This window comes from Penicillium subrubescens (assembly GCF_028828155.1).
Source record: "Penicillium subrubescens strain IBT 31985 chromosome Unknown utg000006l_segment0_segment0, whole genome shotgun sequence".
NCBI lineage: Eukaryota > Fungi > Ascomycota > Eurotiomycetes > Eurotiales > Aspergillaceae > Penicillium > Penicillium subrubescens.
In genome coordinates, this window is record NW_026643156.1 from 2,181,383 (window position 1) to 2,204,961 (window position 23,579).

Here is a 23,579-nt window from a genome sequence, read left to right on the forward strand (position 1 = left end):
CTTCGTGTATTGGGTCACCGGTCAGCCCTGTAGGCGACTCCAAAGGTCCTATAGCGATGCATGTCAGATTGTTTCCATTTCTACGAGACATGATACTTCCTCCTCGGGCGTGAAGCCCGGTCTAGAATCTAGATGCCCGAACATTGCGGTGAAACTTCTCAAGATAATGTCAAGTTCGATTGGATTGATTGGCCAGGACCAAAGTATGTGACAAAGTATGGCGTATGTCAGCTCGAGGTCCATTACCCGAAAATAGGACCGCTCAGCCGCTTATCGTGAGTTTGGAGATGCTTTGCTGTGGATTGAGGCTGTACAGCAAGGCTGGCAAGGGTCTCGAGCGGTTGGTTTATGCTGGTTTACAAAACAGTAATTGGTATGCTTGTGCTCAGAATCAATTATTGCATTGGCCTGGGCGGCTGCGAAGTATTCATTATCTTTCACATGCGTCTCTTCACTCTATGAATCTTTCAGTATCCCTGTTTCTGTGAGCCATCCATCTCTTCCTGGTATGCACTTTGTGGTTGTTGTTTTGCAGTGAGGCTCGAACAGCGTGTTCTGTGAACGTCACCGTAGTGGCATTCACTGTCCGGAATGGAGCTGCTCATTTCCATCACTCATTACCTTGCAATTGTTGCAATATCTATACGCACTGCACAATCCCTGCCATATCTTCCAGAGGAAGCAGACTGGAATCTCAATCAAAACCAGACAGCGACACACCCTCTCGACTACTCGGGTCGGTGGGATGGCCACACATACAACCCCTCACCAGAGAACTGGCGATTCCCCTTTTACACGATATTCCTCGACAGGTTCGTCAATGGTGATCCGAGTAACGATAACGCAAATGGCACACAGTGGGAACACATCTTAACATCCAACGAGTTTCGCCATGGCGGTGACGTTCTTGGGTTGGTTGATACGTTTGATTATCTCCAGGGAATGGGGATAAAGGTGTGTTTGTTGCTTCAAGGACACTGGATGTGACGAATATACTGACCACCTCTAGGGAGTCTATCTCGCCGGAACACCGTATATCAACTTCCCCTGGGCCGCTGATGGATACTCCCCGCTTGACCTAACTCTGCTGGACCATCACTTTGGTACGATCGAGGACTGGCGCACAATGATATCTGAGGCGCATCGACGGGGGATCTATGTTCTTTTTGATAATACCTTTGCAACGTATGTGTGGCCCATCTGCTCAACATCCGGTGGCGTCTGCTAACTTTGGATAGAATGGGCGATCTTATCGGTTTCCAGGGCTTCTTGAACCAGTCAGCGCCGATCAATCCCAACGAGTACGACTATGTATGGAAGTATGACCGTCGATACTGGGACTTCCAGCCTGGAAATGAGATTGAGAGTGAATGTCCCTGGGAGTATCCGAGGTTCTGGGATGATGACGGCACCGGTTTGGCCAACACAACCCTTGGTCGTTCATGTCGGAATAGTGAATTTGACCAGGTAACATTCCATTTCCTTCGATATTGACCGCGACTAACCTCTACAGTATGGAGAAGTTGCCGCCTTTGGAAACTACACCGAATGGGAAGGGCAGATATCCAAATTCGCATTTGTACAGGATCGTCTACGCGGATGGCGACCGGATGTGCTAGCCAAGATCAAACACTTTTCGTGTCTAACCATCACCATGCTTGATATTGACGGATACCGCGTTGACAAGGCTCTCCAAGTTACTCTTGACTCTCTTGGAGAATGGTCAGAGTATATGCGGGACTGTGCCAAGCAGGTGGGAAAGGACAACTTCTACATCCCTGGAGAGATTGTGGCCGGAAACGCTTTTGGCTCGCTTTATATCGGTCGCGGTCACCAGACAAATCAAACCATCTCCAATTTGACGGAAGCATTTATGATGACGAACAAGACCGACAAGTCAACTGAGGATCTCTTCTTGAGACCCGCGGAGAGGTCTGCGTTGGACGGGTCGGCATTCCACTACACGTTATATCGTGGTCTGAGCCGGTTTTTAGGGTTAGTTTCCCTCCCTGGTCACTTTCTGTTTACTCAAGTTAACATTATCCCGTTCAGTCTAGACGGTATCTACACTGCCGAAGGCGACCCGCCTGTCAACTTTGTGGAGACCTGGAACGGTCTTGTGGAGACCAACGATATGATCAACACGAACACTGGCAAATTCGATCCTCGTCACTTATTTGGTGTTACGAATCAGGATGTCTTCAGATGGCCAGGGATCAAAAACGGGACCCACAAGCAGAATTTGGGTCTGTACGTCGCTTCGTTGCTCATGCCTGGAATCCCCATCATCTCCTGGGGCGAGGAACAGGCTTTCTACGTACTGGACAACCAGGCTGATAACTACGTCTTCGGTCGTGGGCCCATGTCATCTGCTCAAGCATGGCAGATGCATGGATGCTATAAGCTGGGGTCATCGAAATACGTTGATTTCCCGCTTGACCGCTCCCTGACCGGATGTGAAGATGATTCCGTCAGTCTCGATCACCGCGATCCCTCTCACCCAGTGCGAGGCCTCATCAAGATGATGTTTGAGATGCGTCAAAATTATCCTGTTCTGAATGATGGCTGGTACCTGCAACAGTTGTCCAACCACACTTTCGACATCTACCTTCCAGGCAGTAATGGGACAGCGACCGAGACTGGAATGTGGAGCGTCATGAGATCACGCTTTGCGGATGCGCAGAATTTCAATGGCCAAGGGCAGGGGAACCAGAGCGTTTGGCTGGTGTATTCTAATGACAACAAGACAGTCGAACACCAGTTCAACTGCAGCAGCAAGGACGCTTTGATTTCGCCATTTCCCTCAGGAACAACGGTCAAGAACCTCTTCCCGCCGTTCGAGGAATTAACCCTGACCAACAGTTCAATTACGCTTGGGTATGATTGCTGCTCTGAAAATGATGCCTGTTACTGACAATGAGTACCTAGATTCGAAGGTTCTACCGTTTCCAACGGGTGTTATCCCAGCCTTACTATGCCAGCTTGGGGTTTCAAAGCCTTTGTTCCGAAAGAGAAATTCATGCAGCCTTCCCCATATATAACACGCTTCTCCCCAGGGCATGACACTCGACTCGTGCCCCAGGGAACAAGTGGGGAGACGGTACGGATTGGCTTCGAATTCTCTCAGGAGATGAATTGCGAGGACATCACCAACTCTCTGACAATCACGTCCAAAGCGCTCGGCAATGAGAGCCCGCAGCTTGACACGAGCTCGGTATCTTGTAAACCTATTCAAGAGACTAATGTTGTTACATGGCCGGGGGCATTCACTAGCGTTTTCCGCTACGAGGTAGATTTGGGCAATGTCTTCCCAGGGGTTCACAGAGTCACAGTTAGCAACGTGACTACAGCAAATGGAAATCAATCCACAGGCGTGAGTATAACCCTCGCTATAAAGGCAGCGAAAGTGAAAATACTGACTGAATCTGGTAGTCCGTCGACCACTTTATGTTCCGAATCGGACAGCTAAACAATCCGATGGTCTGGCCACAATTAGCCAACTACAGTAGAACGCTACTCTGGGACAACCCGTCGTCTGAGACCGAGCCTTTATCAGTAATGCCGCAGGCCCCCGGTGCAGACATGTGGCGATACTCGTTGGACTTTGGAGCCACATTCAGTGCCTGGATGACATACACCGGCTTCAACACATCGATCCCCGGCAAAAACTGGACCGGCACTGCGAAGCAGGCCTGGGAAGGGGAACACATCCTTGCCCAATACTGGAGCAAGTTGGCTGGAAGTAGTGCTCATTGGCAGCATGGAGATACGCAATGGGCATACAAGCCTCCCCGCCGCTTCCCCAACCTTTTCATTGAAGGCGAGTTCAACCAATTCGGATATGACGCTGGTTATTCCAACAAAATGACTCTTAGCAACGTCACTGGACAGTGGGAAATCAACTTCATGGGGGAATGGCCCGTGCAGGTTGCATTCAATGCATGGGGATTGAACAAAGATGGCCTGCCCGATCAAACGCAGGTGTTTGGCGACATTGATGGCGACAACGTTCTGGACCAAGTCCCTCCTGTCACCCTCCTGAGTAATGTATTCAACATCACCATCCCGCCCCCTTCGCCCTATCTTTCCTTCAAGCTTTCGGTGGGTGACGGCGATCTTAAGGTCTACGCTACGCCCACCGGATCCAGATGGGTTCAGCTGGCCATCTTCATTGTGCTCGCCATTGTGCCTATGGCTACCGCCGCCGGCGCGGTGTATGTCTACCTGAAGGCATTTTACCAGGTCAAATTCAACCAAATCGGTGTCACCCAGAAAAGATCAAGCTTCGCCCCACTGGTGAGCGCCTTTCACAAGGTGGCTCATCGATCTCATGACAAGGATTCCAATCCCGGACTTGCCCTGACCAATGTGGGCCCGTTCCCATCTGAAAGTGGAGGCGTCATCGGTGCCACGGTTAACGCCCGCCGACGAACCGTGCTTATTGCAACGATGGAATATGATATTGAAGATTGGGGCATTAAGATTAAGATTGGTGGACTCGGTGTGATGGCCCAGCTGATGGGGAAACATCTGACCCAGCAGGACCTCATATGGGTGGTCCCTTGTGTTGGAGGAGTTGACTACCCCAAGGACGATCCTCGTGAGCCGATAGTGATCACCGTTCTTGGCAGTAACTATCAAGTCGATGTCCAGTATCATCGACTGCACAACATCACGTATGTCTTGTTAGACGCGCCTGTTTTCCGAGCTCAGTCAAAATCAGAGCCGTACCCTGCCCGCATGGATGATCTGGATTCAGCTATATTCTATTCCAGTTGGAATCAATGTATCGCTGAAGCTATCAGGAGATTTCCGGCCATCGACCTCTATCACATCAATGATTACCATGGCGCCGCTGCTCCTCTCTACCTTCTACCTCGCACAATTCCATGCTGCCTGTCTCTGCACAATGCTGAGTTCCAAGGACTCTGGCCGATGAAAACCACACTGCAAAGTCAAGAGGTTTGCAGTGTCTACAACCTCGATCATGCATTGGTGAAGAAGTATGTACAATTCGGCGAGGTGTTTAACCTTCTCCACGGAGCTGCCAACTATCTGAAAATCCACCAAGACGGCTTTGGTGCTGTCGGTGTATCCAAGAAATATGGCAAGAGATCGTACGCCAGATATCCCATTTTCTGGGGTCTCAAGAGCATTGGAGCGCTACCAAATCCCGATCCGTCTGATATTGCCGAGTGGAATCACAACGAAAACAACAATCTCGGAGACGTTATCATCGATGAAGAGTTTGAAGCCAGTCGTGCTGGACTCAAGAGACAAGCGCAAGAATGGGCAGGCCTCGAAGTTGACCCAGAGGCCCAGCTGTTTGTGTTTGTTGGTCGTTGGTCTATGCAAAAAGGCGTGGATCTGATTGCAGACATCTTCCCCTCCATTCTGGATGCTCACCCAAAGGTCCAGTTGATGTGCATTGGTCCAGTTATTGATCTCTATGGAAGGTTTGCCGCGTTGAAACTGAATCGACTCGTGTCGCTCTACCCTGGGCGGGTCTATTCTAAACCAGAGTTTACTGCACTGCCACCCTTCATTTTCAGTGGCGCTGAATTCGCCTTGATTCCTTCCCGTGATGAGCCGTTCGGTCTGGTGGCAGTGGAATTTGGACGGAAAGGAGCACTGGGCGTGGGATCACGGTAAGATTGATCTGGATTGAATCCATCAACCGTACTGACCTTTGTTTTTTAGTGTTGGTGGCCTTGGGCAGATGCCAGGATGGTGGTACACAATGTGAGTTTCCTCCTCTTACGATATGTTCAGACTAACCCGTTCTAGCGAGTCTATGACAACCAAACATCTTATCCAACAGTTCAAGATGGCTATCAACGACGCTCTGAAATCGTCCCAGGAGACACGAGCACTCATGCGTGCCCGATCCGCCAAGCAGCGCTTCCCCGTAGCACAGTGGGTTGAGGACCTGGAAATCCTACAGACCACCTCTATCGAAAAGCACGTCAAGTACTCTAAACGCCACGATCGCAGTTCATGGAGAGTTTCCGGTGGCAGCACCCTCGTCCCAGAAAGCATTCGCAAAGTCTCGTCGAGCTCAAATAATAGCCGGGAACATAGCCGATCACGCAGCTCCACCGCATCTGTCTCACCGAGCAGGCCGATTACAGCTGAAATGAGGCAGTCTGGACCTCGACCAGGCCCTGAACATGTTCTATCGCCGACAAATTTGTCATTTAGTCTCAACATATCTGACAATGAGCCTGATTATGACAGACATCGAAGACGCAGAACATTGTCATCCAATCTCCTCACCGACTCAAGAATCGTTTACTCAGCGGTAACCGATGGAGAAGATCTCGAGCCCATTTCTGGGGCCGTCCAAGCGGACGGCAGTGCTCGTCCATCGCCATTCCAATCACCATTTCCATCGCCATTTGGGACACCCACCGCTTATTTTTCTCGATCCGGTGCCAGCACACCAGTTCCCGGTGCAGGACCAGAAGATGGCCTACTGGGCCGAAGAGACGCAAGGGGGTCCATGATGAGCCTCGTCAGCGTCGATGGTATAGTAAAGGAGCAAAACCACTTCAATCTCCAGAAAGTTGATCCATTTTTCACGGATGCGAATAATGAGTACGCGGATAAGTTTGAGAAGAAGCTTGCGGATCTTAATGGAAAGAACTCAGAAGACCAGCTCTGTATCGAAGAGTTTCTCGAGAAGAGTGAAAAAGACTGGTTCAATCGATACCGCGATGTCAAACTGGGCAAGTCCCCGTTGCCGTCTCCTGCTCCCTCTGTCTTTCGCTTCAAGGTCCATGAGACCGATCGACCAGAGACCCCGCCAATTACCACTCTATGTGCGGACCCGAATATTGAGCAATTCCTTCTCCCCAATGACTATGTTCCCCCCACGGGGTTGAAGCGTTTTATGTTGATGAAGATTGGTGACTGGCCCGTGTACTCCATCTTCCTCGCTATTGTGAGTCGGAACCCTATCGAAAACTTTCATTACAGAAGCTGACAGCATTTTGTAGGGCCAAATCCTTGCCTTGAACTCGTACCAGATCACACTCCTGAACGGTGAGATTGGAGAAACGGCGGAAAAACTATACATTCTGGCATCCATCTATCTTGCGTCGTCGATCATATGGTGGATGGTCTTCCGTCTAGTCCCTTCGGTTTATGTGTTGACGGTCCCTTTCTTTGTATGTTCAAATTCTTCTATATGGCTTACGAGGCTACAGGCTAATTGTGCGCAGATGTACGGGCTTGCCTTTCTGCTTGTCGGTCTTGCCGGTCCCATCGACAACAGCACAACTCGAACATGGCTGCAAAACGTGGGGACTGGCTTGTACTCATTCGCATCCTCGAGTGGTTCGATTTTCTTCGCCCTTAACTTTGGAGATGAAGGTACGCAACAACTCTTCTATGAAGTATGGAAGTTATCTGACGTTCTTGTTCAGGCGGAGCACCCCTGAAGTCTTGGATTTATAGAGCCACAGTCATCCAGGGCACTCAGCAGTTGTTCATCAGTTTCCTTTGGTACTGGGGTAGCTGGATGGCAACTCTGAATCAAAAGGGTAGCACACAAGTCAGCCTCGCCATGACCAATCCAGGCGCTTTGCTCGGTATCGGAATCGGACTTGCCTGTCTTTTGTGGCTGTTGGGAGCACTCGTCTTCTTTGGGCTTCCTACTTATTATAGACAAACACCAGGTCAAGTGCCGACATTCTACCTATCGCTCTTCCGCCGTCGCATCATCCTGGTATGCCTCTTCCTTTCTCTCTCAAGCTCAATTTAACTGACGCTGTATATTTCAGTGGTTTTTCTACATGGCGTTCATAGCAAACTACTGGCTGTCGGCGCCTTACGGAAGAAACTGGCTCTATCTCTGGTCCAGCAAACATGCACAGGTGTGGCAAATTGTACTCCTCGTGCTCTTCTTTTTCATCATTGTCTGGATGGCCGCTCTCTGGGTCTTCCACGTCTTTTCCAAGAGACACGCCTGGTTCATCCCGATCTTTGCCATCGGTCTTGGTGCTCCTCGATGGGCCCAGATCCTGTGGGCAACCTCCAACATAGCCGCATACATCCCTTGGGCCGGTGGTCCCGTAGCCGGAGCTATCCTTGGTAGGGCATTATGGCTCTGGCTAGGGGTTTTGGACTCCCTTCAAGGCGTCGGTAAGTTTTCCCTTGCAGCAAATAAAGCAAAACAAAAGCTGATTTAGGCCAATACAGGGTTTGGGATGATCCTCCTCCACACAATGACCCGATTCCATATCACCTTCACCCTTCTAGCCGGGCAGGTAGTCGGTTCTCTTGCGACTATTCTCGCCCGTGCGACAGCACCGGATAAGTTAGGCCCTGGTGATGTTTTCCCTGATTTCTCCGCTGGCGTAGCAGCCGGCTTGGGAAAGGCAGACTTCTGGGTCTGTCTGCTCTTCATGCTATCCATCAACGTGCTCTGCATCTTCTTCTATCGCAAGGAACAACTCTCGAAACCTTGACCGCTGTTTCAACCTTGATTAGCGTTTGTTTTTCTTGTTTTTCGTTTTGCATCCACTTGACATTGTGCGGCGTATCTGTTGTGATTAAAGGATTAATTATAGTATACATAATGGGATTCCATTCGTTGGGGCGCGCTAGACTTTGTAAAGGGCGCCCCATGTTCTGGATTTGTATATAGTGTACAAGAATAATACTGGTTTACTGTACTTGGAAGATTTGTGCGTGCCCAAACTTAATGTTCATGTTCATGCGATGCTGAAATGGCAGCGATTCTTCAGTCCCCAATCAAATCCATGATTCTCTACCACGGACCCCCAACATTTCCCATTCGATTGAATTTCCTGTCAAGTGGGGCGGCGCGTCCCGATCGCGAGAAAATCAACAATACGTAAGACATGTACGGAGTACGGAGTACAGCTAACGCTAATATGGGGACTAGGGGCGACAGGGCCTAGCCTGATCGGTAACTAAAGTATAATTGTGTAAGACTCCGTTCTAGGCCTAGTCAGGGGACCTGATCACTCTGAGCAGTCACAGGGTATATATCGCTATGATGGTCCATATTTGTTTTGCAAATTGCTTCTGCTCGGGTTGTTTGCCTTGCCACTCATTTCAAGAAAACACGACACTCATCATCCATTCTTTTCTTTCATTCTTTTAGTCCATTTTTTTGTGCGTTTACCAATCTCTTGTTGCTAATCCAATGTACCGCCTCTTTTTCTCGTTCCTCGTGGCCCTGTGTATGTACATGCACTGCGCGGTCGCTGCATCAACCCCGCATGAAATTGCCAACTCTCTCAATGAACTAGCACAGCAGGGATTCGCCACCAAGAATCTGGTATTGGAAATCAATTCCACTGCAGACGCTGGTCCAATTCCGGTAAGTGGGGGCTTTTTGGTCCATATGGCAGCTCTTAATGAGATTCAGGATGTGTATACCGAGATGGACACGATGGTCGCTGTGGTCCTAACAGATGTAAAATTCATGACGAACACGGCGACCATTACCGATCAGACGGAGCAGCAGGATGTCTATGAGGGATACTCAAATGTAGGTTGATGACAAAATGCCCCTCAGAGTCATTCATACTTAATTATGTTAGTTCGTACAATCCCTCCTCGAGCTCATGGACGCCTTTTCGAGCAGCGCATCCCAGCTGAAACACATCAACCAAGAAACCAAGACCAGAGTTCCCGCTGAAATTCGCATCTTGCAAAGTGCTGTTGACGTAAGCTTCTCAATTCATCTTTTGCCACAGCCTCTGTAAATTGCCCATGAGATGCTGATACCTCGCTAGGCCTACTTCTATAACATCATCGGTCTCTTCCCAGCAAACAGCTCGTACAACGCCCAAGCCAACAACCAGAAAGCACAGGTGGATACGCATTGCTTCCAGGCTGTCTGGGCATTTGATCGCGGTAATAGCAATGGTAGTCAGGCTACTTATCAAGCGCGCGGCGGCAGCTCCCTTCACGGTCGATGGATGAAGCGCGATACCTCTGGAAAGTAGACATTTCTAATTTTGAATATCACCTGGTTTGATAGTCCCCACTGCTGGACCTGGTAGATGGGTACCCCGGCCCATGGGCAACGCACTTGGTTCGGCTTTTGCGCAAACTCTCCTTGTGCTATTTGACAACTATAAAGTTCTATCAATAATCTTAAAATAACTTTTAGTCTAAACATGTATATATGCATATTTTGTAGTCTTCTTGAACTCTCCATAGGTTTGCAATACAGGTGGTTGAGGTTTTTTTCTCTCGAAGGTGGATCTCGGGTAAGTTTAGCTTTGCGGGTATGAAACCCCCGGCAACCGTCGCCGCACATCTTCTTCGGCTAAGAATGCCCCTTTTTCTACAATAGCGGATCTTTTGCGGTACAAAAGTTGGGGCAAAAAGCCCATCCAACATCGCAGGATTGGGTACAGCTTCGTCTGCCCAGATAGCGCCTGGTTGCCTGCATCTTGATTGGTGGGAAGTGATATTTAGCCTACTTTCTGACATGGACCCTTCCCATAAAGCGTTTGGCGTTAGCCAAGTCCCTAATTTTACAAAATGCTGACCAGCGCCCTTTTCGCGCGCAAGCTGTTCTCTTTTTTTCTCATTCTCTCCTTTCTAACATAACCACCGGAAAAGTCGCGCGTTTCAGTGCCAGCAACTGGAAAATGAAGCAACCCACGGTTATACCACGTTGGTGGTACATGATATTCTTTGTTGGGGCAATTGCATTGTTCATTGCTGGTGGCGCGCTCTTTGGCTCATGGTACTCCCACGCCTCAAATTGTGCCAACAGCTACTTCACCAACGTCAACGAGACCTGGAGCGATTATAACGATTGCGCCTCGAAGAAAAACGCGACATACTATGCCGCTCTCGCATGCTTTGTGGTCGCAGTCATTTTCAAACTCATTGCCTGGACCCTTCTCATCTTGCACTGCTTCCAGCGTCGGCGATACAATCAGCACCAGTTTGCTGCGAACTACCATTCTGTTCCTCCCATGGATCTCAACCAGCAGCCATACGGCGCTCCTGGACCCTATGGAGCTCCAGCTCCACCATACTACGCTCCCCCGCCGGGAAATCAATACTCGACTCAGTATTCGCCGCATTATCCCCCTCAGGCTCCTGGTCAGGCAACCGCTCCTATGTATCCGGATACTGTGTACTACGGCCCGAAAGATGCCAATTCCCAACCCTCGAAAGACACCCAGACAATGGCCCACTTCGCCTAGATTGGGTCATGGATATAATCGGCAAATGCTCAATCCTCCGGTCGCGTGACGACCTCAAAACAAACAAATCTCAACTCTTTCGGTGGAAGCTGAGCGGGCCTTCCTGATCGTGGCAACAACTCGACTTCCAGTACGTCTGTGACGTTGAATGTTACCAGCTAGACGCTTCATGACTGGTGAAGCCTTCTATCACGCATTTTCCAGTTTTCAGACTTGTTTCGATTCACGCCATTTTGTTCTGTACGCAATATACCCAGCATAGTCATTTAGGGCGATTCAGCATCGTGGGATGTAAATACAAATAATGATCATTTTTCTTGTCTTTTGTACATGAGAGCACGATTGCAATGCAACGTCTTTGAATACTGTTAACATTGTCGCTGCGGGCCTATGAAACTGGTGGACGGATCAACGAAGACAAACCAAGCTTTCTTTATTCTTCACTGTGAGTGCACACATGTTCCCTCCACCCTATTTAGGATTACGAGGTACCTGGATGAATACGGACTATACTTGAATACGACGCCCACTCATACGAGTAGGGACTGAAATACGAGCCCCTCCAATCAAATACGGACCGGACCCTCAAGTCCTTCGTCTAATTTAGTACACAGCAAACCGACTGATATGGTTGATTCCATCGTGTATATATATATAGAACTACGGAAAATTGTTGAGGGTCGTATAGGACACGCGCCTGTTCAAGCTTCGACCAACTGTGCCCTCTAATGACCGCCCTCCACTACAACGTCACTCGACAGAAGGAACACGCTGTAGGCATCATCTTTTTGGTTTCGTTCTGGGTGTGATACCAAAGAATTTGGGTTGGCTCCCATATGCGGCCTCCTCTAAGTTTGATTGGGCGCTGGATGGGGATCTAGAGGGCTTGAAGATCCTATGTGCCATGTGGGCTCTCAAAGCCTCGCACTTCTGGACCAGGCTGACGTATTCCATTCTATGTGATACTGGCCCCCGTAAATGATTGCCCCAGGGCCGCAATTCAAGACTTTGCGTGGCGGGGGCCAAGGGTCATCACGATGCGTGCGAGGATACCTGCGGCGCTGGGAATATTCGAAGTGAGAGAGAGAGAAGAACCTAAGGCATCGAGTCCTCTCAATCGTATTACTGCCTAAGCTAAGATTGCCCTTGCAAAGCTCCCGGAAATAGTGAGCCTCAAGGGTTACGAACATCCTTTGATGTCCCGTATAACAAAAATAGCTCCGCCTTGAAGTGGCGTGGTCTGTTGGGGGCCGCCCCGGAGCCTCGACGATCGCCTGCGACTATACGCGTACCACCAACATAATTCAGTGACGAATCAAGAGTGCAACATCCTAGTTTGGATATTTCACAGAGAACAAATGGCCCCAGGTTGTCAGCCTGTATGTTGATACTTGCTTCATGGAAGCTTGACTGGGGCCATCGCCCCAGCGGCATATGTGCAACAATACGACGGCCGCCCGAGGGATCGGCGCGACCTGCCAAAGGCTTGAGATCATAAGCTCCACAACTACGAATCCCGAGCAAATGGCCCCCTCATAATCCCAAGGTATAATAATGCGTATAATCCCGCACAGATGATTGAGATATTCTGTTTAAGCCAGATTCCTTCAACGACCTCGAACACTTCTGACATTCAGTACAAACTGTTCGTTCAGCTGCAATCAATACACCTGAACAGAAGAAATCAATCAATAATCATTTATTTCAATTAAATATTCAATATGCGATTCACCAGTCTGGCTGCCATAGGACTTGTGGGTTGCGCATTTGCCCTGCCGGGCCGACACAATGCTGCCAACCGCCAGCAGCGAAGAGAGATGCCAACGATGACAATCGATATCACTGAGCCAGGCACAGCACCCAGCCTGACACCAAGTTATACCCCAACGTGGACTTCCCAGCCCAGTCGTCGACCAATCCCAACATTCGATCCCAGCGGTGACTCTGGCGACGTGCCAGATTCCATCAGACAGGCACAGCAGAAGCTTTACGATGACATGGAGAAGGGAGTGTCACAAGAGCAGCTCCAGGAGGATGTCAATAACATCTGGTCAGCGGAAGTGGCAGTTTATCAGTCTTGGCTGGCGACACAGACATCCATATTAGTCCCTCCGAGCAACAGCGCATCGGCCTGGCCATCTTCGTCGGGAAGACCGGCTCCATCTGGTAGTATGCGCTTCCCCGGTGGGCAGGGAGGTGTGAGGATGCCCACCTTCACCACTGATACCGCATCAGCGGCTTCATCTACGGATTCATCGGCTGCTGATGACTCCTGAATTTGAGAACACGGCAATCCCTTGGAACCTACACAACTGAACGGGCCATCTGGAGGGTATCGGGTTGGATGGGTTTTCGTACTAGTAAATATACACCAAGTATACTGTGCGCTGCTAGACGTGGCATGTTTCAGTGGGCTAGAAAGTGGATCTTCAACAAATATGCTATAGCCTGGAAGGGATGATTCGAATTCATGACATAAATAGACTACCGTCAGTTCAATTTTGCATTCAGTTCGCTTAGTTCGATCAGGATGAATCAAGCCATTTTGGCGCCAACAATATACGCAGTCTTTAAGTATTGTAAGTTATACTTCTTAAGGGCTCGGCGGCCTGGAGGAAGCCCTATACTTTCCGAAAGAAACCTTAATGGGGACTCTCGAAGCTATATGGAATACGAAGGAAGAGAAAGTAGATTAGGCAGCGTGAATTAGAGGAGAGAGAGGGAATACCGAGGTGATAGGAAGAGGTAGGCCTTAGAGACCCACAACGCAGCCCTCGCTAACTAAAATCAATGTAAGGTACCCCTCCCTTCTTCAAACCGGCAAAATCCTGCTGTACGCAAAGTTGAGTCCATCACGGAAGGCGATCGACTCGATCCCCGGGTTCACTGGCGCCGGCGGGGTTGACGGGGTTGACGGGACCGAGTTCGCTGGAAGAGCAGAGTAAGATCACTCTGCATCTGGTTCAGGGTTGCATCGACGCTATCCTGGCTCTGACCCAGCTGGTCCAGGCGCCTGGAGTGTCGTGCCTCAACGCGACTGACTCTTCTGGAATACCGGACGTTTCTGCGGTCGATGCGCATCAGCCGTTCCTCAACCGATGGGGCAGAAGTTGCCTCATCGAGAGGAGGCTGCTCATCTGGGCTGACGAAGGGATCTGACTGCGTTGTCCGAGGATTGCGGGGGCGAGAGTCGACCTGCAGATCCGGCAGAGGAGGTTGCTGGACCGGGCCATCGAGAAGATTCGGCTGGGTGGGCTGAGGATCATGAGGGGGAAGATTGGCGCGCAGGCCTGGCATAGGAGATGCGTCTGATGGTTGAGGCACATCCTCTAGCTCAAACGTGCAGCGTCCTCGCTTGCCATTCCAGCGGCAGTTGGCACAATGGGTCGTCACATCACACACAATCACACATTGGTGAAATTGGCCCCCGCCCTCCTGGCACTTGATGCATTCGTTGTCTTCCGCGGTTCCAACTACCTGCATCAGGGCGGCCTCCACGTTGGCGATCGACCTGCTCATCTTTTTCAACCACTCTTCTGGGGTATTTGGAGCAGTGGTCCGCAAAATAGGCTCGCGCACTGCTGGGAGACGATCCAGTATTCGAAGTAGGTTCGACTTAAGACCGTTTCTCCGCCGTGCGACAGTGAAGTCCCAGTCTTTTGATAAGATCTGCCCAGGCTTGATCCAAGACAGCGCCCCACCTGGTCGCGGAAATGACTAGGTGTTGACTAAACGTGAGGGCACCCGGGGGCGCTGGCCCCGCGAAGCGATTGGTGAAGTCAGTATTGAACTCAAAATGGTGTCTGAATGGACTCACCTGGACATCTTTTCTGCGAGAGGAAGCCTCGAGATGGTCGAAGAGATAGACAGATGAGAAGTGACGTGTAGGTAAATCGAGCTTGGTCAACGCGTATCCTTTCGGGTGGATCTTGGAAACGCGTGGGTGAAGTGATGAGGATGGTGAGAGGAAAGAAGAAGTGAAGGGAACGTGATACCCTCAACCTTTATAACTTCAACCAGATCCGTGTTATCTTATCAGAGGCTTTATTTCAGGTTCGATACTCTATACCCACAAACACGCTTCAACTTTCTTTCCATATGTCTGTTGCGCCGCCATTTCTTTTGGCCCGGGTAACCTTTTAGTCTATCGTTCAAACCTCAAGCCCGGAACTGATAAGATGATTTTGAACATCTGTCGGGTTAAAACTTATAGATAATAGAACCATACTGCAAGAGTCTATCATGTATTTTGCAAAGAGCACGATGTAGACTGTCTTGGTGTCATCCAACATGGATATGCGTGTCGTGCGAGAAGCATTTTATGTTGATACGCGGAAGAGCATGGGAGCTCGCAGCTCTCCCATTACTCCTACATGTATTTTTGAACTCTCTGATCAAAATCTGATATTATCCGCATCGTCTATCATTCATGAGCTTGGCTGCTATCTTGCTAATCAGAACAGATCTATGTGGAATGACACCAATATACAGCTATCCCATCTTGACTTCACTGCTTCTCAATGAAAACCACTTGACTACCATAGTCAGTCTCAAAAAAGAACTGCAACCCGACATTCATCAAAGCCGATCCAGAATAGGTAGCATTATCGTCCACGCTATAGACGGCCTTGGGATCCAAGCCTTGCAGCTTGATCCAGGGAAGAGCATGATTGATGTTGGGGTTGATCTGGAAGTAGAAAAGGACGGCCTGGGTCGCATCTTCTGAGACGAACTGAACGGCGGGCCAGTTTGAGGCCTCGGGTAGACTCAAGCGGTACATATCTCCGGTCAGAATGATCGGGTTGACCTTCTCAGCGAGTGCAATGAGGCCAGGAAGAGCGGCCTTATCCTCTGCTGGGATTTCGGCGGGGTCCAATTCCAAGCCGAAAGATCCACCCATCATTGCAACATGGCCCCGGAACGCAACAGGCAGGGTCCTGCCGGTTTGTTGGTTTGGTACAGCTGAAAGATGAGCACCCATCGCACTCGGGGGGTATACGAGTGATGTTCCCATCTGAATCGTTATGCGCTCAACCGCATCGGTATCATCCGAGGTCCAGATCTGGGGGAAGTACTGGAGTACGCCAGGATCGAAGCGACCGCCTCCAGAAGCACAGCCTTCCCAGAGAACGTCTGGGAATTGAGTGGTAAGGTTTTTGAAGACTCGATACATACCCAGCATGTACTCGTGATCCGTGGAGGGCGAGGGCATTTCGTGAATACCCCTATTGTTATCCCACTTTACATAGGTGATATCAGCGCTGCTGAGAATGCTTGACACAGACTTTATGATAAAATCTTGCACCTCTGGAAGGGCGACATTCAGAACGAGCTGGTTTCGCCTTTCTGTGCGAGGGTAGTCTCCGGCATGCAAGGCCCAGTCAGGGTGTTCGCGATAGAGGCTGGAGTTAGGATTGACCATTTCGGGCTCGAACCAGAGACCAAAGCGGAGCTTCGTGGATGTGTTTGCAGCTTTCAAAGCGGTGATGCTAGTCACTGCGTGGTCCAGACCATTGGGAAACCGCTCGGGGTTTGGTGTCCAGTCTCCCAGGCCGGCGTTGTCAGACAGGCGAGGGTACTTGTCACCGAACCAACCATCATCCAGGACAAATAGTTTGATTCCCAAGTTCGCAGATTCTTGGGCAAGATGATAGATGGTGCTTTCATTGTAGTCAAAACCAAGGCCTTCCCAGCTGTTAAGAAGTACAGGGCGATCTTTCATGGCAAATTTACTCTTGATGAGATGGTTGCGATAGAGTCCATGGAACAAACGAGACATGCCACCGACGCCATTTTGGGAGTAGACGGAGACACATTCCGGCGTGGTCAGCGACTCGCCTGGTCCGAGGTTCCATGAGAGCTGGTTGGGGTTCAGTCCAAGTAGAGCACGCGTGAAGCCCTGTGAGCCTTTCTCGACATCCACAGAGAATGAACCGGTATAAACTAGTGAAAAGCCCCATGCTTCGCCACTAGATTCAGTGGCAGTCGGATCCACGAGTGCAAGGAATGGATTGTGAAGGTGCGAGGAGTATCCTGTAGAGCTCCCAAAGCTAACATTGTGGTGAGAATCGCGTCAGTTCCTCATGGAATTTTGGAGTATTTTTGAATTTACCCTTGAATTCCGTACTCCACTTTCCTTCGTTCGCGGTGCGCTTCACGGGCCCAGTCACCTCTCAAGCTGATCATATCCAAGTCTTGATAGGGAAAATCCACACTCAAGCTCGCAAGGGCTTCGATGGTGATGTTTCCCTCGCCCTTGTTCGTCACGTTCACACTGCGGACAATTGCATCGTACTTTGGGAATACGGAATACGACAAATCCGCTGCCACAGCACTATAGTTGTCATAAAGATGAACGACCAAGGTGGTTACATCCTTATCGGTACCAAAGGTGGCAGGTAATCCTGGCAGTTCCGGCTTGCCCTGAATCACATCGTATGAGTGGTACTGCAGGTCAGAGACCGTATAGCCTTCAGACTGTCGGACGCGAATGGCAGGAATACGGAAGTCACCCCGACCTTGATCAGGGAACTCCCGGCGGACTCGACCTGGCATCCCGACCCAGCCATTGACCGCAGGCACATTCTCAAATGGAATGCCCCCCGCCACACTGGCACCGAAATGGTCTGACCAAAGATCACCAGTCTTGTTGTCGACATGAAAGCGGTATGAAAGGTTGTCACCGTTTAGTGCAAAGGTGGTACCATCCACAACCACCGCTGAAGATTGAATATAAGTAGGGGTCTTTGCAATGTCACCCATGATAGAAAACTGACCGTTTGAAGAGCCTTGAGCTGCTACTGTCGACGTTGAGCCGAACAGGACTATTAAGCTAGCGGTCGCAGCCGCTTTCCGCATCACCTGACTCATTTTTTATGACGACCAGCAATAGTGGCAATGAGCGGTGTCTGTAAAAAAAGCAAAGAAAGTAGGCCGGTGAAGATATTTCGAACTCTTTTATACTTGCCCCCTTGGAGAATGCGTGGGGTTGCGCCAACCCGATGCCGGCCAAAGCAACCAATTATTGGCAATTTGCGTGGCTTGCGTGCAGATCATAATGTAGTATTCTCCCCCGATTCTGGATATTCTGGATAAAATCTATCGAGATGCTGCGGGGTTTGCAAATGCAGCTTGTAGTAGCGAAAGGTGCGGAGAATCGTCAAGGGACCAAGCATCGAGTGGTGAGAGTAGTTGTGACTCGTGAGTTGTTTTGGGTGGGAATCCAGTTGGTTAGCGGCGTGTTTGGAGACTATTGATTAGCCAGGACGCGCCGATCCCGCCACGATGTCAATTTGCCAAGAAACTTGGGGAAAGGTCTCCCGAGGAACAGCCGGTGAATGTCCATTGGTCTTTGCTTACCCCGCATCATTTTCTGGGGCCATTTTCTGGGGCCATGTCCTGTCCTCAACGACTACACCCAGGATGAGGAAGGCCAAGGCTTGTGCAGCTTGCCGGTAAGTCAGGAGATACCGGTTTTGGGGATTACATGTCGCGTTTAGCACGGCTTGTTAACATGTAGCCCCACAGTGAACGCCGACGGAGGTGCGACATCCGTGCATCAGGCTCTCCATGCACGTTCTGCATTGCTCGAGGTCTTAGGTGTACAGCTGCACGTCTGACTGGAAATGCTGCCGATGTGGGAGATGGCCTGTCACCTTCTTCCGATCCAACCACGAGTGGACCTGTCCCTTTATACAAAGAGGGGATACAGAGCAGCCATTCACCATCCCAATCTGTTTGCGCCGAATTGGTAAAGCTCTATTTCGACTATGTACATGACCAATTTCACTCTCTTTTTCATCAGCCAAGTTTCGAAAAGGACATGGCTCGAGGCAAGGCCCCGAAAATCTTGTTGTATGGCATGATGGCCCTGTCAGCAAGGTGAACAATACACCATTCCCTTCATCTAGATATTACTTATGTCTGAATGGTTTGCTATAGGTTCTCAAAAAACGCGGCTTTTCACGGCACAGATCCTCGACTGAGAGGGAAGACTTACGCAAAGGCTTGTGCGAATCTACTTGATTGGAATCAGGTCTCCTTGACAACAATTCAAGCATGCGTTTTGCTTGGCGCAATTGCAGTTACGGAGGGGAATTCGGCGTCGGAGAACATCTACTACGCCGTCGCCTGCCGGATTGCCCAGCTGCTAGATCTTCCGAACTGTAAGATGGAGAGCAGAGTAGAACAGGAGATCAATATTCGAAGTTTGTTTTCTCTTAGCCTCGGGCGCAGCTTCTGTCAGGTTACTAATCATTCACGCTTTATAGCGTGGTGGAGTTTGTGCATGATCGATGTCTGGTCTTCCACTGGTGTGCGACTCCCACGACTGCTCCCCCCGAAGGAAAACGTTTCATTACCGATAGATGAGGTTGTGTTTCTGGGAATGAGTCGCGATCGTGGTTTTGACGAGACAATTCAAACGAGCAGGAATTCTTCACTTCTGGCGGAAATGGTCCGCTTGAATTATATTCTGCAACAAATCAACGATTTCAATATCCGAGTGGCCGAATCCAAACTCGATTCCGTCGCTATCCAAGGCGACCTAGAGGATCTTTCCTCACAGCTTGACAGGTGGCTTGATGAGCTCCCCGATCACATTCGAGACACCCGCGAAAACCTGGAACGTTTTTCTGCCTTGGGTCTAGGTCGTGTGTTTGTGGCAATCTACCTAGGGTACTATCACTTTGGACAGATGCTTTTCTACCGCTTTCTTCACGAAGACTCGCAGTCGACTAGTCTCCGCACCCGACACTATGCCAACAAATGCAAGGAGCATGCTGGTAGACTATGTGATATTGTCTACGCATCGGAGACCGTGCCCAACTGCGACGCAAAGTACAACATGGTAGGGCATGTTCTTGTCATTGCGTCAACGGTGCAAATTCACAGCCTTCTATTCGAATCAAACGATACAAATGTCGCTCTGGCGAAGGAGCGACTGGAGAAAAACTTTTGCATCCTAACGCAACTCTGTGCGGTCTGGCCAACATTGGACGTCTGTATGGATCGTCTCATGGCATTCCACAAGGCTTGCAGAGAGTCTGCAGATACAAGTTTCTGCATGGATCAATGGATGGTACGATTCTTGGTAGAGTTTGCAAGCCCTGTCACGGACAAAACCTCTCATGCAAGCGATGGAAGTCAATGGTCGCTAGCGGAATTGGGCATCACCTCCGACTGAAAGTGGATGCTATAGTTTTGATAGCTATTGTACTTGAAGAATGTGGACAATCATCAATTATTCTCTTCGCAAAATGGATCCGCTACATTTGGCGATTATCACGCGATTTGTAGTCCCGTGAAGCCGACGGCGAAGGATTGCTTGGATACTGCCCTGTTGTTGAACTAGGTCATTAGCCCTTTCAGAGCGACCTGGCGGTATAGTGATTGATAGAAGATAGATGAACGCGGTAGGGTGCAAGAAAGTGGGAAGATAAGTCCTTCGATTACATGCATCACTCGCTTACAGACTATGTTAAGGCGCAAGAGATAAGGTTTTAAGACAGAGGGGGTGGTATGTGACTTCAGAGTAGGCGTCCACAGACTCGCCCTTATTTAACAAGAGTTTGGCGGCGAGGGTGACCAAACATTCAAATTAGTCCACCCTGGGTAAGATGCACATGCAACGTTGTCACAACCTGTGCTGCAGCCGTAGTCCAAAACGGCCATGTCAGGGGCTCCAGCATAATTAGGACCCTGTGCGGCACCACAAGTAATACCACATGCGCCGGCGTTGTAGCACAGTTGCTGGTATACATAACCATACCCAGCGAACTGGCGTTGGTAAACTTGCCCGACGCTGTTAGCTGGCACATTGCAGGTATATGACCATGTCCAACTGTATTGCTCGGTGAGTGTAAAAGTGAACGAAGGGCTCAGACCTGCAACGATGCCACTACCCCCAAAGCCCCATGATTCAGCATATGACATACTAAAGCCGACTGAAAAGCCCAAGCTTCCACCAGCATTGTCCAATCCGGTATAGAGACAACCAGTAGTTGGGGTCCAGTGACCCCATGTAGCCCAGGCACCTTCGCTATAATAAGCGTAATAAGAACTCGGAATACACTGACGCGACTGTAGGTTGTGGTTGTTATTCGCGCCGATGCGGATGCTTGATGTATCGACAACTGCACCAATATCTTCATGATAGACGAATGCAGGAAGCGTTGCGTTGGCTATGATCAATTCGTACAGGGTAGTAGTGTTGTATGCCGGGTATTTGAGATGCTTCTTAAGGGTTTCCTTGTCGCTCCAGTCCAGCATGGCTCCGGCAGCAACTCTCGTAGGGTGGAGTACGGTTTCCTCTGGAGTTACCTTCGCACAAGGCTCGAAAACACCGGAGCATGCAGCATCGCCATAGACGGTGAGGGTTAAGTTGTGAGTTCCGCCGACGGTATTGATATATTCGCCAATGAGGATAGAATGTTCCGGGGTATAATTTCCAACGGCCAGCATGTCGCTGATGAGTCTGGCCCAAACGGTAGCATTCGAGGCGTGAGGATGAGTGTAGCCTTCGGAGTAATCCAGAGCGAGGGTGTACGTGTTTCGGCCAATCGTGAGTGAGCTTGCACTAGCCTTTCCACTAGTAGTTGTTTTCTCACTCGGGATGAGCTCAGTCAGACTGGCTCCAAAGTATTCTGAGATGTTGGGAAACGCAGAAAGATTCCATGTTCCATTGCATCCACAGTTCTTTTCCGCAACCACTTTATTAATGCGTAGTTTGCTGAAACCATTTTTCCCATAGAAAAGGTTCAGACTGGGTGCCGACGCTATTGCGCTCGTAACCAAGCCTGTCAACAACAAGACCCGAGTGATGATCATTGTGCTACTAATTCGAGGCTTTCTGTGTTCCTTGAAGAACGTTAGAATCTCGTACAGATGGAACTATCGCTTAGTGAAAATGAATAGATTCTTGAACAACTCACAACCTGCTTTGCAGAACAACTTCCTGCGCGTTGTAAAGTAAGTTCGGTTGATGAGCATAATTTTGGCGACGAATTTCCTCCTTTATATACCTAATCTGCTAGCGATAATGAGCAGCAGATCCAAACATGTCTAATCTAGAACGTGGGCCATGATAGCCCCGGTTCATAGCAACACAAGGGATTGGAATTCGGTTTTAAGATGCCCTAGTGCTTATTTACTATATTGTACCTCCTAGTGCTTACTATATTGTACCGAGTTGTTTTAATCAAGTGGAGAAGTATTTTAAGGTGTGAAAATATACGCATATATCATTTGATCGGAGCGCATTTCTGGTAATTCGGTACCAATCTTTCAATATCTTTAGTCGAACGATACTATTTCCAACCCCAAGAAATACTATACTTGTCAAAATATCTACTTCTAAGAGAAAGAGAGAGAGTCCGTTGATTGAGTAAGGAAGCAGTCACTAGGTAACTCAGGTAGTTCCAAAACTAGATATTGCGAGACCCTCCTGGGTCATAGCTAATGAATCTTCTTGTCGACAGTATAATGCAGGATTCGCGGGAGAGGATTACATACTAGGGAGCTGAAACTTCGGCTATAAGAAGCTATGTGGCGCAAAGCTGCCGATTCGCTAGCGAAATGCGGGCGTTTAGCTGCCACCTGTGATGTAACGTCATAAATCGCACGGACACGGACGCAGAATAGTTGAAATTATCGGGGAATAACGTAAAAGCAGATCATCGATCTCAAACTGAAGGACGTTCGAGGCATGAAGGAAATTATCTGAACTATCTCCTCTTCTGAAAATAATATCAAAGCAGAGCTGCGAAGGATAAAAGAGGACTCGCGCTGAATAATGCTACTATGGGAAATAGAAAGATCATTAGAGGAGAGGAGAAAGAGGCGAGAACAGGCGGATATTCAGCAGATAATCGAATGCTAGTAAGCTCAGCAAAGGGTTCGCCGTTTGGTACGGGGAAGCGGCACATCGTTAACCTTAATAATACAGTTTAGCAGTACTCAGGCAGCAGGAGGCCGGAAAAGGTCGACGCCTCCAACAGTGGGTAAGCTTACGATACGAGGAGGAGTACTTGCCACTCGCCACAGCATCTCTAAGTCTGTCCAGAGAGATTATTTCGGCATCACAGTGGGAACTTGTTACCCAATCGCCTAAATGCCCTTGCCGGTTCCAACGTGTTGTGCGCATGATCCATAAGGCCTAATACAGTATATGGTATAATCAACAGAAACCACACGGATCCACAAGGCCTAATACAGGATATGGTAAAATCGATAGGAAACACACCGAACATAGCAGCCCTATTGTTTCATTCCACGCGAATAAGGTCAGCACAAACATATTTTCCGGAATTTTCGCCATTCTTTACACCCGATATCCCCATCGAAGTGTTGGCAGATTGGCTTGATATACATGCAGGC

General features: G+C 49.4%; 8 protein-coding genes across 8 annotated transcripts; 5 read left to right on the forward strand and 3 right to left on the reverse strand.

Annotated features, from left to right (window-relative positions):
• Positions 1–591: 591 nt before the first annotated feature.
• N7473_009288 (uncharacterized protein) lies at positions 592–8,471 on the forward strand (the record flags this gene model as incomplete). Its single annotated transcript, XM_057155227.1, has 14 exons — positions 592–954; positions 1,010–1,185; positions 1,239–1,467; positions 1,514–1,995; positions 2,053–2,877; positions 2,929–3,373; positions 3,433–5,648; positions 5,701–5,742; positions 5,788–6,943; positions 6,999–7,169; positions 7,224–7,374; positions 7,428–7,729; positions 7,785–8,145; positions 8,203–8,471. The coding sequence occupies 14 exons, from the start codon at positions 592–594 to the stop codon at positions 8,469–8,471; spliced, it is 7,188 nt and encodes a 2,395-aa protein (XP_057006357.1).
• Positions 8,472–9,049: 578 nt separating this feature from the next.
• On the forward strand, positions 9,050–10,161 carry N7473_009289 (uncharacterized protein). Its single transcript, XM_057155228.1, has 3 exons — positions 9,050–9,523; positions 9,576–9,701; positions 9,771–10,161. Exons 1-3 carry the CDS (start codon positions 9,176–9,178, stop codon positions 9,981–9,983), a joined length of 687 nt encoding a protein of 228 aa, XP_057006358.1. The 5' UTR covers positions 9,050–9,175; the 3' UTR covers positions 9,984–10,161.
• Positions 10,162–10,637: 476 nt separating this feature from the next.
• On the forward strand, positions 10,638–11,204 carry N7473_009290 (uncharacterized protein; the record flags this gene model as incomplete). Its single annotated transcript, XM_057155229.1, has 1 exon — positions 10,638–11,204. One exon carries the CDS (start codon positions 10,638–10,640, stop codon positions 11,202–11,204), a length of 567 nt encoding a protein of 188 aa, XP_057006359.1.
• Positions 11,205–12,925: 1,721 nt separating this feature from the next.
• N7473_009291 (uncharacterized protein) lies at positions 12,926–13,374 on the forward strand (the record flags this gene model as incomplete). The annotated part of the gene is made up of 2 exons (XM_057155230.1): positions 12,926–13,254; positions 13,311–13,374. The coding sequence occupies 2 exons, from the start codon at positions 12,926–12,928 to the stop codon at positions 13,372–13,374; spliced, it is 393 nt and encodes a 130-aa protein (XP_057006360.1).
• A 713-nt stretch (positions 13,375–14,087) lies between these two features.
• On the reverse strand, positions 14,088–14,723 carry N7473_009292 (DUF3716 domain-containing protein; the record flags this gene model as incomplete). The annotated part of the gene is made up of 1 exon (XM_057155231.1): positions 14,088–14,723. The coding sequence occupies one exon, from the start codon at positions 14,721–14,723 to the stop codon at positions 14,088–14,090; it is 636 nt and encodes a 211-aa protein (XP_057006361.1).
• Positions 14,724–15,711: 988 nt separating this feature from the next.
• On the reverse strand, positions 15,712–18,074 carry N7473_009293 (alpha-galactosidase; the record flags this gene model as incomplete). Its single annotated transcript, XM_057155232.1, has 2 exons — positions 15,712–17,254; positions 17,317–18,074. The coding sequence occupies 2 exons, from the start codon at positions 18,072–18,074 to the stop codon at positions 15,712–15,714; spliced, it is 2,301 nt and encodes a 766-aa protein (XP_057006362.1).
• Positions 18,075–18,626: 552 nt separating this feature from the next.
• Positions 18,627–20,388, forward strand: N7473_009294 (fungal specific transcription factor domain-containing protein; the record flags this gene model as incomplete). The annotated part of the gene is made up of 4 exons (XM_057155233.1): positions 18,627–18,658; positions 18,732–19,085; positions 19,146–19,411; positions 19,475–20,388. 4 exons carry the CDS (start codon positions 18,627–18,629, stop codon positions 20,386–20,388), a joined length of 1,566 nt encoding a protein of 521 aa, XP_057006363.1.
• A 374-nt stretch (positions 20,389–20,762) lies between these two features.
• Positions 20,763–22,031, reverse strand: N7473_009295 (uncharacterized protein; the record flags this gene model as incomplete). Its single annotated transcript, XM_057155234.1, has 1 exon — positions 20,763–22,031. One exon carries the CDS (start codon positions 22,029–22,031, stop codon positions 20,763–20,765), a length of 1,269 nt encoding a protein of 422 aa, XP_057006364.1.
• Between the last annotated feature and the right edge of the window lie 1,548 nt (positions 22,032–23,579).